The 15,152-nt window shown below is 41.3% G+C and overlaps 1 protein-coding gene across 1 annotated transcript in view; it reads right to left on the minus strand.

Moving 5' to 3' along the window:
* Positions 1–15,152, minus strand: part of si:ch211-196i2.1 (collagen alpha-2(V) chain) — a 184,442-nt gene that overhangs the window by 104,359 nt on the left and 64,931 nt on the right. The window contains exons 7-14 of the mRNA XM_034191797.1: positions 11,483–11,527; positions 11,076–11,195; positions 8,974–9,012; positions 8,825–8,878; positions 8,674–8,727; positions 3,205–3,312; positions 3,039–3,092; positions 957–1,010 (exon numbers count right to left, since the gene is read on the minus strand). Of these exons, the coding sequence (XP_034047688.1) occupies positions 957–1,010; positions 3,039–3,092; positions 3,205–3,312; positions 8,674–8,727; positions 8,825–8,878; positions 8,974–9,012; positions 11,076–11,195; positions 11,483–11,527 (528 nt within the window). The remainder of the gene's footprint in view (positions 1–956; positions 1,011–3,038; positions 3,093–3,204; positions 3,313–8,673; positions 8,728–8,824; positions 8,879–8,973; positions 9,013–11,075; positions 11,196–11,482; positions 11,528–15,152) is intronic.

Genomic DNA, 15,152 nt, shown 5'->3' on the forward strand with positions numbered 1-15,152 from the left:
GTACTAATGTCTGATCCACACTTTGTAGCAGAAGGTGGTGGTAATGCACCATCAACTTGGAGGCCAACTACCATAAAACAAAAAGAACAATAACAAGAACAAGAAGAGAAAGGCATCCTCATTAGAGAACAAGTAAAATTAATAATCATGCTCTCAAACTGAAAGACCACACTTTTTAATAAAGAGGGAACAAACTAACCTTCATATTACTCGGCACACCACCTGCCCGGATTTTGCGACACAGTCTGAACAGGATGGCTAGACTAGGCTAAGGTAAGGCTAACTCAATATACAGGAGTTTTAAAATGTAGTTATATTTAATGAGGTTAACATGCACCCCTTTAGCTTTGAACATATGTTTTTTTTGTGTTTAGTGGTGACAAGAAGCAGTTTAGTGTTGACTTCTTTGTGCCTTATACATTAACATTAATTAGTCGGTCAGCTTCTGCTCACTAACACAGTGACTCTCCTAGAAATTGTGTGATTGTAAGCTGATTTAATTAATTTTGCTTGTTATTGTGTGAGGCACCAGCACCACAAATAAATGCACAAATAATTTCAAAAATAAATGCAACTTATATACATATGTTTTTTCCACTTCATGATGCATTTTTGGATAGATGGGACTAATACTGCAGTGCAATTTATAGTCTGGAAAAGACAGTCCTTTGCCCAACTATTATTTAAATTAACAAACTTCAACCCATCCCCTATACAACAACAACAGAGCAAATGTTTAATCCATCATGGAATTATTATGTTTTTTTAAACTCAGGATCAAAATGGGGATTGTTTTGTTTGTTTGTTTGTTTTCGGTGTGTTGGCCATGTAAGTGATAGTTTTTAACATACTGACTCAGTTAATCAAACTAACATATGTGGGACAAGTGCCCATTATCAAAATGAAAACAAATTCAAGTTCAGTACAATTCATAATTGAGTTGCTCGAATGAATACCTTCTCACCCGGTTTTCCAGTGTCACCTCTTGGGCCCTTAACTCCAATGAGACCCTGGGAAAGAACAGCAAAAGTTATATTAATTGTGTAAAATTTTGTTTTTTGTCTTCTGTCCTTTGTAGTGTAGCTTTGCAAAAGTTCAGGTCCACCTCCTGTAAATAAAGTTAGCGGCACAAATTAATCGGAGTTGAGGATGTTGGAAGGAGAAAAAAAGGGAAGTCATGGCGCACTGGTGGAAGAGTAATAGATTATCGTAGTATTTCGGATAAATATCTTCTGCTAATGAATAATGAACTGGTTCTTTCTGCTTGGAGGCTCCAATGGCTGCCAAACACTATTGGGCTGGGACTGGCCTCCAGCTAGGCCCGAGCTTTAATGGCAGCCAGTCACCACCAGGCTGGGATCAGGCTTCAATGGCGGCTAGCTATCTATAGGCCGGGACCAGGTTCCAGCGCCAGCCAACTATCTATAAGGCGGGACGAGGCTCCAGCAGCAACCAGCTATCTCCCTGAGCCGTGACCAGGCTCCGGCAGTGGCTAGCTATCTCCGGGCTGGGACTAGGCCCCAGTGGCAGTCAGCTACCTCCAGGCCATGACCAGGCTCCGGCAACAGCCAGATAGCACCTAGCTGAGACCAGGCTCCAGTGGCAGCCAGCTAAGTAAAACTGTTAATTTCTTAACTGTTCATCATGCCAACAAAAAAAGCTGTAAGTGGCGAAGATTTGAAAGAGATTAAACTGTCATTAAATTTCATGTTGGAGGCACTCAGTGGAGTGGTTACACAGCAAGCCGAACTGCTCGGATTACTGAAGGAGGTTTGCGATCTCAGGAGATTGATGCAGGAAAAAGATAATACAGTCAGACTCCTGGAAAATAGAGCTGAAGAATTGGAACAATATACTAGGATGGAGGACGCCATCGCAACAGATTTGAACACAAACACCGGTCGGAGATTTTTAACATTTCAAAATTTTCTTTGCGCAATTGCATGAAGCCGCGCACAGTTTGCAATGGTTTACAAAGGTTTGTGCTGCTCAAAATTGTGCAAGTGTCAGGGCACCTTAAGTCTAAACCGATCATTATTATCAGATTTACAACCAGAAAGCTTAAGAATGAGTTACTGCAACAAACAAAAATGTTGAGAGGAACAGAGGTGTACATAAACGAACATGTGACAAAGAAAAATGCTGATATAGCAAAGCAAGCCACAGCCCTTCGGAAACAGAAAAAAATACAAGCAACCTTGACCAGAAATTGTAAAGTTTGGATTAAATTAAACAGTACCCCGGAGGAAGATGATAAGGGAGCTTTTGGATTTGGATACCTTTAAGTGACTGTACACTAAGGAGGAAAATGTTCTTTATTGATTCTTTATTGTTTATTCCAAGCGACCTTACTTTTTCTTTTGTTGTGGGACAAATTTTGAGAAATTTTTATATCATGCATATGTTTACATCATGAAATTAGACATAATTCAACTGCTTTTTTGGTTTGTGAATTTTTTTAATTATATGATGTACACTGATTCTCTTGAATTTACTTCAGCACAGGAGCTCAATTTAAAAAAATTTGATTACACTGAACATAGATTTCATAATATTGAATATCATATTGATCTGGGGTGCTTTTTTCTTAAAAAACACTATTCATCATTGTAAATACTTAACTGAAGAATTTGCTGAATATTCATTGACAAATGAGATATTCTCCATTATACACTTTAATATGAACTTTTCTAAAATTCAGGACTGTTTAAAAATATCCAATAAACATTTTTTCAGTTATTGCAATTACTGAGACTTCGTTAAAAGAGGAGCAAGTTGACACTGTCCAGCTTCAAGGATATGATTTTTTTTTTTTTTTTTTTTTTGCCATAAATAGGATGAAAAATGGGGTGGTGCTGTGGCGCTTTATGTTAGTTCAAATCATCAAAGTGAAAACATACAAAATGTGTCATTTTCTTTGGAAAATGTTATGGAATGTGTCACAGTGGAAATTAAATGTGAAAAATAAAAAACATCATTATAAACTGTGCTTATAGACTTCACAAATGATAAATAATTTACTGCTCTTCTTTCCTCACCTCAGCACCTTTCTCTCCTTTGGGCCCTCGTTCTCCTCGGTAGCCCCATGGCCCCTGATGGAAATTACAGCCAGGATAAAAGAAACATAACTTCAGCAAATGCAGGATACACAAACATCCTTCACTTAAAAGAACACACCCACACTACACAGACAGCACAGTCTACCTGAGGTCCAGGCACACCAGGAGGTCCCGTCCGACCATCTTCACCATTTTCTCCATCCCTCCCTGGAGCCCCGGCTCGTCCAGTAAATCCTTTTGGACCCCGCTCACCCTGGAGGACAATGCTCGGTTTTGAAAGCATCTGTCAGCAAAGACTTGTACTCTAATTATGACCAAGTGATGAGCAAAGTGGAAATGCAAATGTGGACAGACACCAGGTGAAAGGTCATGGCTGTGGAGAGCTCCTGGCCAAGACAATCACATCATAAATGACAACTTTTTTTTAACACTCAATGAAGCAGAATCAGACAGACAAGACAATGAATCAGTCACAGTAAGTCATCAGGTGGAAAACACAGTGAGTGACTAAAACACCTGTGCTGGAGGACAAATCGGACATTTACACTGTTTATGCTGCTGAAAGGATGCAAATTCTAATTCCACTCTGACTTTAAGATGCAGACAAAGATAATATGGTTTGATGTATTTAATAGCCTTTACTTTATTTCAGGCTTAGTATATGTGGAGAAAAGAGAAAGAGACAGAGAGAGAGATCGAGATAATAGACTATAGACATACATAGAGACACAGAGAGATAATGAGAAAGAGAGACAGATGATACGTTAGAGCCCAAAATGAGGGAGAGAAAGATGATAGATACATATAGAGAAGGAAATAAAGCTAGAGAAAGAGAGTCAGAGTGTGTGAGAGAGATCAATATATTTAAATATATAAAGACAGAGAGAAATATAATATAGACAGACAGATGACTCTTAGATCAAATCAAATCAAATCAATTTTATTTATATAGCGCCAAATCACAACAAACAGTTGCCCCAAGGCGCTTTATATTGTAAGGCAAAGCCATACAATATTTACGGAAAAACCCCAACAGTCAAAACGACCCCCTGTGAGCAAGCACTTGGCGACAGTGGGAAGGAAAAACTCCCTTTAACAGGAAGAAACCTCCAGCAGAACCAGGCTCAGGGAGGGGCAGTTTTCTGCTGGGACTGGTTGGGGCTGAGGGAGAGAACCAGGAAAAAGACATGCTGTGGAGGGGAGCAGAGATCAATCACTAATGATTAAATGCAGAGTGGTGCATACAGAGCAAAAAGAGAAAGAAACACTCAGTGCATCATGGGAACCCCCCAGCAGTCTAAGTCTATAGCAACATAACTGATCCAGCCCTAACTATAAGCTTTAGCAAAAAGGAAAGTTTTAAGCCTAATCTTAAAAGTAGAGAGGGTGTCTGTCTCCCTAATCCGAATTGGGAGCTGGTTCCAGAGGAGAGGAGCCTGAAAGCTGAGGGCTCTGCCTCCCATTCTACTCTTACAAACCCTAGGAACTACAAGTAAGCCTGCAGTCAGAGGGAAGCGCTCTATTGGGGTGATATGGTACTATGAGGTCCCTAAGATAAGATGGGACCTGATTATTCAAAACCTTATAAGTAAGAAGAAGAATTTTAAATTCTATTCTAGAATTAACAGGAAGCCAATGAAGAGAGGCCAATATGGGTGAAATATGCTCTCTCCTTCTAGTCCCCGTTAGTACTCTAGCTGCAGCATTTTGAATTAACTGAAGGCTTTTCAGGGAACTTTTAGGACAATCTGATAATAATGAATTACAATAGTCCAGCCTAGAGGAAATAAATGCATGAATTAGTTTTTCAGCATCACTCTGTGACAAGACCTTTCTAATTTTAGAGATATTGCGCAAATGCAAAAAAGCAGTCCTACATATTTGTTTAATATGCGCATTGAATGACATATCCTGATCAAAAATGACTCCAAGATTTCTCACAGTATTACTAGAGGTCAGGGTAATGCCATCCAGAGTAAGGATCTGGTTAGACACCATGTTTCTAAGATTTGTGGGGCCAAGTACAATAACTTCAGTTTTATCTGAGTTTAAAAGCAGGAAATTAGAGGTCATCCATGTCTTTATGTCTGTAAGACAATCCTGCAGTTTAGCTAATTGGTGTGTGTCCTCTGGCTTCATGGATAGATAAAGCTGGGTATCATCTGCGTAACAATGAAAATTTAAGCAATGCTGTCTAATAATACTGCCTAAGGGAAGCATGTATAAAGTGAATAAAATTGGTCCTAGCACAGAACCTTGTGGAACTCCATAATTAACCTTAGTCTGTGAAGACGATTCCCCATTTACATGAACAAATTGTAATCTATTAGATAAATATGATTCAAACCACCACAGCGCAGTGCCTTTAACACCTATGGCATGCTCTAATCTTTGTAATAAAATTTTATGGTCAACAGTATCAAAAGCAGCACTGAGGTCTAACAGAACAAGCACAGAGATGAGTCCACTGTCTGAGGCCATAAGAAGATCATTTGTAACCTTCACTAATGCTGTTTCTGTACTATGATGAATTCTAAACCCTGACTGAAACTCTTCAAATAGACCATTCCTCTGCAGATGATCAGTTAGATGTTTTACAACTAAATGATCAGACTGAGCCTCTGCTCCTCTTTCCATGACAAAAACTCCTGTAACAGTGGAATGTGCCGTTCATTTCCAAACTGGACGCTGTGTTTTATCCTGGACGTCGTCTGACAAGCACAGGAATTGCGAAAAGACGTGGACATCAGCACTTTTTCGGCACATTGAGACAGACGTACGGAGGAATTCCGCGTGTCGCGGTGGAGCCGCATGGCGCACAGCAACGCCGTGATGAAGCCTCACAGGACATGTTCTGGCATGTCCAGGCACATCCACAATTTCTCGGATAATCACTCGATGGAAAACCCACCGACAGCTGTCTGAACGCCATCTCAAAGTCGTCCTGTGAGACCAAAACGGTGGTGTTCCTTTGTCTCACTCCATCAGCAAATCAGTCGTGACACGCGAAGCCTCCGCTCGGCTTTCCATGACAAAATCTCTTGTTAAAAGTGAAATCTGACGGAAAATGGCTGATGTCCAGCTCTTAACCAGAGAAAGTGCACACGACGGTCCCGGCTCCACAGAGCCATCCGTTTAGAAATGATCCGGTGGTTTGTGGCTCTTGATGGCGGCATGGAGCGCGGCGCGCCGAGCATCCTTAAAGCCGTCCTTAAAGCTGTAGTAGCAGTCCTTATTCTCTGTGAAGCCCATAAAATTTTCACCGAAAGCCAGATAAATTTTTCGAATGGTTTCCAGCTGCCAGTCTCTAACAGTTTCTGAAAAAATGCTGATGGAAAAAAAGCCCAAATCATTCCGCCATTTCCTGACAATGAAAATCCGCCAAGGGGGTGGACCACTCCTCACTCAAAGCCTGCTCACAGGCGAATGACGCAACCAACAGGCGTGGAAAAACTCACGCATGCGCACGAGGGTTCAAGCTTGTCTGACGCAATCACACGTGATTCAAATCCATATGGTTTTTTAAAAAAATAATAAGGTCGGATACTTTTCTAATAGACCTCGTACAGACAGCTGGACAGATAGACAGCTGAAAAGATACACAGAGAGATGGACAGATCCACAGACAAAGGGACAGATGCACAGACAGATGACAGATGCATAGACAAATGGGCAGATACATGGACAGATGCATAGACAGATAGACAGATGCATAGCCAAATGGGCAGATGATACATGTACAGATGGGCAGATGCATGGACAGAAACATGGACAGATGCATAGACAAATGTACAGATACATAGACAAATGGACAGGTGGACATGCAAAGACAAATGGGCAGATACATAGACAAATGGACAAAAACATGGGTAGATGCATAGACAAATAGGCAGATGGACATGCATAGACAGATGGACAGATGCATAGACAGATAGACAGATGGACATGCATAGACAGATGGACAGATGCATAAACAAAAGGATAGATACATGGACAGATGGACATGCATAAACAGATGGACAGATGCACAGACAAATGGACAGATGGACATGCATAGACAAATGGATAGATACATAGACAGATGCATAATGCATAGACAAATGGATAGATACATAGACAGATGCATAATGAAATGGACAGATGCATAGACAAATGGATAGATACATAGACAGATGCATAATGAAATGGACAGATGCATAGACAAATGGACAAAAACATGGACAGATGCATAGATAGATGGACAGATGCATAGACAGATACACAGATGCATAGACAAATGGACAGATGCATAATGAAATGGACAGATGCATAGACAAATGGACAAAAACATGGACAGATGCATAGATAGATGGACAGATGCATAGACAGATACACAGATGCATAGACAAATGGACAGATGCATAATGAAATGGACAGATGCATAGACAAATGGATAGATACATAGACAGATGTATAATGAAATTGACAGATGCATAGACAAATGGACAGATACACAGACAGCTGGAAAGACACCTGGAGAGATGGACAAATACATGAGAGATGGACAGATGAATAGACAGATGTATTACACAGACAGACAAACAGACATATATTCTTTGGTTGATTTCTACCAAACTTGGCATGTAGATGAAAGTCTACTCAGGAACTGCTCTTATTTTGACATAGGTCAAGGTCATGGGAGTGATTTGATATTCAAACCGATCTGGACAAAGTTCAGCAAACATACGAAAGTGGAATTCAGAACTGTCCAGACAAGGTCAGCCAAAGGTCAATCATTCAGGTGACAGCTCAGGTCATTGGGGTCGCGGTCAATCAATTCATCCACAAATGACAGAGAGGAAATCATCCAAATATCTGTGCTGGAGTAAAACCCCACAGCATGAGTCCTCAACACCACAGGTTGGTTCTTTAGAACAGGACTCTTTCCAACAAGGACCCGCGGAGCTCCTCTGACTGACACAGTCCATGACACAGCATCACACACTTTCCTGGTTTAGGTCGCTGTATTTTCAGAAGCTTTTAAACTCTATGGTAACACAGTCTGAGTTACCACTTTACTAATTTGAGCCGTTAAACCCAATCAAATGTTCTTTCAATAACAGAATAAACTTTGAAAATGTGCGTCTCACTGGGAGAAAATGTGAGACGTATTAAATTACACAATAAAAAATGACAAAACCGGATCAAGTGGAAATGTAGTCACATGGATTCTCTTATACGGGCATGAAAGAAACCATTTCATTGCTCCTTTTTCAATAAAGAAGACATATAGCTGCATCATAGAGGAGTTTCAAACACCAGAGACGCACTGTTCATCTCACATTCTGTCAGCACGAAAGCCGACTTCAAAATGATTATGAATAAAATAAACTGTAAGTTGAGACGACACCCTGAAGTCTTCAAAGACACTAAAAATGTCAGACTGAATTACAGGGAAATGAGTGAAAGATGAAGCATGAGACCTTTAAAGCCTTTACTGCAGAGAATACAGCAGACATAAAAACAGTTCTGAATATTAATAATTATACAGTTTGTGACGTGTGAGAGGGATTTAAAATGTGTACACTCTGGAATGTCATTGATTACAAACGGACTTTATGTTTTATGTTAGTACCATGTCTCCTTGTATCCCAGGTTGACCTCTGTCTCCAGGGTCACCACGTGGTCCCTAGAGAGAAATCGTGAAGTAATTACAGAGTGTGACATTTTATTTATTATTTATTTTTTTGAGGGGTTTGTCTTGGTGAGTGTAGCTCATGTCGAACCTGTGGGCCCGGTCTGCCAGCCTCTCCAGGTGGTCCTGTAGGGCCTTCTTGAGTCTGCAAGCTCACAAAGAAGATACCAGCCTCAGATCAACTGGAACAATGTAAACAATCCAATCCAAGTCCAAAAACTAAAGAGACAGCACACTTACAGGCCAACCGGCACGAAGCAGCTGAAAGAAACTGGTTTGCTACAAGAAGAATGGAAACAGAGTCATCGTTAAAACTGGGAAAGCAGGTGCAGGACTAGAATTCAGCCAGGCATCAATTTACGCACATTTATGCAATAAACTGCTCATCTTAAATGTGGCTTTGACCTCAGAGAAAGTTGGTCCCCCTTATGGGAAAACATGCGACATTTATATTTACATTAGCTGGGATACAGCTGATAAAACCGAGACCTAAACTTGCTGGTTGTGAAGGTGAAGGAAAGGTCAGGCAGGACTGGATCCACCACATTGTGGACCAGTTTTGGTTCTTGACGGGTGACCATCCAGACAGACCTGCAGCCCATGTTCATCAACCAAAACAAACCCATCTGCAACAGCCTGGTGTCTAAAAATCGGTCCGCCCTGCCTTCACAGTGCATGCGTCATTAGCCGCGGTTCACAGATTCTCACGTCATTTCTGCTTCAAACTCCAGTCATCATCTATCTCAGCGACAGATATCTGAAGCTTTTGTACAACAATCATGTCCACATAAATTCAGCATTATTTCATCATAAAAGACGGAGGAAGCGATCAGAGTGCAGCAGCTACATGAGTTGCTAGCTGATGCGTTCACTGCGCGTTGGTTATTTCAAAGCGTCACCGAGTATCGCCTCGTTTCTGCTTAAAACTGACTTTAGAATGATTTAAGAGGTTTTACCTTGTCATCTGATGGTTAATAATTCCATTAATCCATTTGATCACTTTGGATATAAAGAGTCAGTCTCAGAGCGCCGAAATGACGCATGTGCAGTGGAGGCAGGGCGGACCGCTTGGTCTGCGACACTGGTGTTACGGTGGCGATCCCTTGACCTGGTCAAGTAACAGTCAAGGCCAAAGATCAAAGCTACACTTACATGCCAAGGATGCAACTCAGTGTCAAAACATTTTACAGTTTTTGTGACATCTTGATGGAGTGACATTTCCTTCAAAAGTGACATTGACCTTTGACAGTAGAGATGTTTGATAACTATAACGTTGTAGGGGACATATTGCTGACATTTTTGGCTTTTGTATGGTCAGTTTGGGTATATTAGGGTCCACATCACAGCCATAAAAGACTACAGATGAAGTTGCAGGATTTTTTCCTCCCTGCATGCCTTCAGAGCTGGTATGTTTTTGACATTGTGTTTTTTTTATTTTGTGGAACAACCCTTACCAAAAAATAGTACTGATAAGTATATAAAAAATAAACTGGAAGTATACTTGAAACATACTTGCATGTACTACTTTTTGGTAAGGGAACACCTGGAATGTTCACTCAGAGAGTGTAACGATAAGACCTTTAAACGTGTTTGACCATCTTCCTTGGATACAAGTCAGACATTCCAAAGGTTGTTAGGATAATGTGGAGGATCTGGTGATGTGTTCCAAAGTGCCAATCACACGGTCACAAATCCACACAACCACGTGGAGATGATTTTGTATGCATGCATCCATTGCCTCCTCTCTCACTATCTCACTCTCAGTCAGTGCTGCCCAATTTAGGGGTCATGGACCACTTTTCACCCACACTTCCTTTGTTTTGGCCACCATAGAAACTGAAAAACCTCCGCTAATTAATAAAGTACCATCATCACAGATTAAAGCAGATTTTAAAAATTGTGTATTTATTCTTTAGACATTTTTATTTTAAACTGAAAAAGTTACATTTTCTATAAACTATAATATATTTCATTGTGTGCATGTAATTCACATGTCAGCTTTTACTTTTGCCCCTCCAGATTAATTTACAGTCCTTCAAAAGAAAGAATTTGGACACCTCTGAACATGTATATGGTTTTGAAGTTACATGGAGGATGAAATGAGTTTTTTTTTTTTCCTTTTCAAAGTCAGGTGGTCACCATGGTTACCACTGTAGCTTACTTTAAAAAAATTCTATTGCTCTCCAAGTTTATTGTTATGATGGAGCAGACCTTTCGGTGATAAATCTTTCTTTTTACTTGATTTCCCCCAAACTGGCTCCAATTTGTTTCTCCATAGAAAATGTAAACAGCAACTGTGCAACAACACACTACATAAATGAAGGTGTTCACTCCCGCCATACCCGAAAAGCAGCCCATTCCTCAGCCGTGTTTCTCCACAGGTAGAGCGTTGGTAAACCTGCTGGTCCAGGAGGTCCTGGTACCCCTTTCTTCCCTGGGCGCCCTTCAAAGCCCATCTTACCCTGTAGGAAAATAAAATAAATCGCAGGTTATTTTGTATGAAAACATCACAGTACAAGCTTGAGTCTGGGGTCCTTTTCATAAATAACAGACATATGGTTTTTACCGTTAACAGCGGCTTTGTAAATATTTAGTAGGAATTAGAGCTCTGAAACAAGAGAGCCGTCTGATCCTATTCAGCTTTCATCTTCATAACTCACACAGACATAGCAGAGGTGCACGGAAACCCTGACGGGTCAACTGGACCGACTTACCACGTCATCATAAGCAGTTAAAACACACCTCTTACCTTATCACCTTTGAACCCGGGCAGGCCAGGGTCACCAGGACAGCCCTGCAGAAACAAACACCATCATTAAAAATTATGCATGAAATGTTAATTTCATGCATTAAAAATGACTGAGCTCTGCATCCTGCTTGCATGCTTCCTGTAAAACCTTTTTTTGTTAATTTTTGGAAATCATCTTTTTGGGAACCTCTGACTGCATCTGGAAATCACAAACAAATGAGCCCTATGATTGTCTTCTTTGTTGACATCAGTGGTTCTCAACTTCATGGTCAGGGACCACTGAGATGCACATTACATTTCTCCATGTTCTACCTCCACCTGATTGGTTAAGTCTAGAGAGTACCACCTCTTGATTATCTGATGACAGCTGACTGAGTTAACTTGAGGTCACATGCATGTGAAAACTGTGCAGGGTAATGACCCCTAAAGACCAGGATTCAAAATTACTGGATGAAGTGATGTGAAAATGTACAAAGTCTGGATTTTCATCTCCACCAGCAAGGATACATTTGCATCCATATCTATGATTATTATTCTCTCCCACCACCACCAGAATAATAATAATAAAAATAAAACACGAGCAGATTGTCACAGAATCTGGTGGAGAGGATTCCATGGCATAGTGGTGCTGATCCACGTTAAGGGGTTGGATTTCATTTCAAGATAACTAGATTGCATTTATACAGCGCTTTGATTATCTGAAGCACATATTCAATGTGCTTGATAATGACACCTTGCATTCACCCATTCACCAACCCACAATGAGGTCAGGGTGCTGCTATGCCAGGCTGTAAAGGTGAGTACAAAGGTGACCCCAATGCAGAGAACAGACCCAATGATTTTTGTCCAGAGTTCTTTATTCTTAAACTGGAGGCAGTCCAGGGTCTAGCTTGACTAGTGAGGATTTCCTTTTGAGTGGCCTGGCAGAGGACTGGTTTAATAAGAGTTCTGGTGTTCTTATCTCACTAGAAACCACACCACTCAGTTATACAATGGCACTGATGGCAGGTGACCATGTAGTCCCAGTTACAGGCTGAGGTTCTTAACACTTAAATGCACCTGTAACCACAGGATGAGATCAAATTGTAGCCAGGAGATACGTCGGAAGGTGAAATCTAGCTTGAGAAATGTTCTTACTAAACCATACAGATACTGGTTAGTGGGGATTCCACTTTTGCTAACATGGTTGGTCTCATGAGTGACTGGTCTTAGGTTGTTCCTGACCATCTAAACCACTTTCAGCTGAAAGCGACAGTGTTGGTCTTCTTCCAGAGCTTTTCAAAAAGACTAAACCTTCCAGGAACTTTGGCACAATTGTTGGAACAGATGATCTTGATGTCTGTGTTGTGAAAGTGTAGTGACACGGACCCACAACAGGGGGCGCAAATGAATGGCCAATAGATGAGCCAAAAAGTAACAATTTAATGTTGTGAAATGTGCACAACGAATATACAGACAATCTCAGAATATAATTACAGTCAATCCACAAAGGTGACGTGTGGGCAGGCTCGAGGATAGAAGACGTCTGTCCTGAGAAAAGCCGGAACCACACGATTTCCGCCGCCACAGAACCTGGTGAATACTGGAGCCGCCAAGTCCCGAATTCCCAGGTGATCACCGTCCCTGACTGTCGGATCTGGTACTGCTGGCGAGAATAAAGACAGTCAAGTGTGGGTGTGTGTACACCCAGTAACAACAACGGTGGGAATGCCACCTCCACCTCTCACTCAATATGTTGCAGAGTACCGCAGTGATTCCTCAGGGGAAAAGAGTGCCGTCCTGCACTCACTCAGCCTCCACAGAAAGAGGGACCGGTACTCCTGCAAACACTCACAATATACAGATATAGAAAACACAAATGGTTGAGGATATTACCTCCAATGAAGTATGATATCTCGGCGATGAGGTGGAGACATCTGGGTTTTATGGAGTGAGATGATGAAGAATGAGTGACAGCTGTCAGGAAGTAATGAGTAACAGCTGTCACTCCCGGCTGTGTCCGTGGCGGCAGCGCCCTCTCGTGCCTGAAGCCCGCACTTCAGGCAGGGCGCCCTCTGGTGGTGGGCCAGCAGTACCTCCTCTTCTGGCGGCCCACACAACAGTCTGCAGTTGTTCAGAAATAGCTCCAAGAAACATTGCTGACTTCTACATGAGATCAAGAAGAGCTGTATTGAGCTCCTTGGACCTTTCTATTCTATTGTGTGTTGGTCAGTCTGACAAGTGCCGTCAAACAATCATGATTCCATGTTGGCACAGAGAAGCTACCAGCTGGAGTCAATCATGATCACTCACAGGAAGTTAAGAGGCCTTGTCAATTCGAAAGACATTTCAGAACTTTAGCACCACTAGCTCAATACTCTAAGTGGGTGTATGGATATTTTTGACCTTGTGATGATTTCACAAAACTGAATTACAGATATATGTTTTCCAATTATTCTCTCTCAGAAGAAGAATGATGTAAAGAAATAACTGAAAATCCCAACACTGCTATAACATTCATGTCCATGACTAGTGGACGAAACCTCTGAGCACAGTTGCAATAAGAGCAGATTGTCCAAATCTTTATACTTCGAAAGAGAAGAAACAGATTCCATGCCAACAGGACATCTTCCTTCATGTTTGCTGCAGCCGGCTTCAATCACAGTAATCGGGAAGAGTTATATCATAGAATTTATGGCAGTGCGATTCCAGAGAGCAGCCCAGATGTGAACAGATGTGCCATCTGGGTCTGGTTCTCTCTGGCTTGTGAGGACCCACCCCTTAGAGCAGGTAAGAGTCATGATCAGTCGTTATTTACGCCCCTGCATCAGTCAGATGCGGTCATAATGTGTCATGCTATGACAAACTGTTGAGACTAAACTTGCGGTTTTCTCAAACGCTTCAAGAGCAACATCAAAGACGTGGATCAACATATACTTGAGCAGCAAAGCATCTCCTGATCACATTCAGATGGCAGCAAACAGAGACCAGGTCATGTAAACCACAAAGCATCAACCAAACCACAATGCCCTCTGTTAAAAAAAAAAACCTTAACATTCCCGCAACCAAGCACGTTATGTCAGGGATGTTAGCAAAGTGATGAAAACAAATCAATTGATTTGACAAATATGGTGACAAGGTTAACTTAGATCTTAAAAACAGGCCGTTAAATTTGGTGGCAAACCTGCTAAAAGAATCATAACTAAGACATCTGAGTTTCTGTCAAAATCTTTAACAAGAACTATTTTTCACAAGACAAAGAAACCTTTGGGTTCTAATGTGGTACAGAAATCATTTTTTTTCTAGTACTAAGTCCTATACAGGCCCAATGGAGCCGGTGATTATCCTCAGATACAGTAGCCTCGAAGCGGATGAGAGTGGACATCTCCTCCTGGACAGGACATCGGTTGATGACAGGTTACGTCCCCAAGTGCCAGTCTACAAACTGGTAGTCCAATTCCCATTCTACTGAGCTACCTGTTCTGCCATATTTTGTAAATTACCTTAAACTAAAAAAAAAAAAAAAAAAAGGAAAAAAAAAGGAAGAGGCGGCTCATTTTACCTGCCGGACAGAAATGTGGTTGAGTGATTAGCAGTACCTCACAGTCGGAAGGTACATTTGTTCAAATCTGACCTGTCCTTTCTGTATGATGGATCATTTAATGGTGTTGAACCTCAAAGTTCAAGGCTG

This window comes from Thalassophryne amazonica, chromosome 17 (assembly GCF_902500255.1).
Source record: "Thalassophryne amazonica chromosome 17, fThaAma1.1, whole genome shotgun sequence".
NCBI lineage: Eukaryota > Metazoa > Chordata > Actinopteri > Batrachoidiformes > Batrachoididae > Thalassophryne > Thalassophryne amazonica.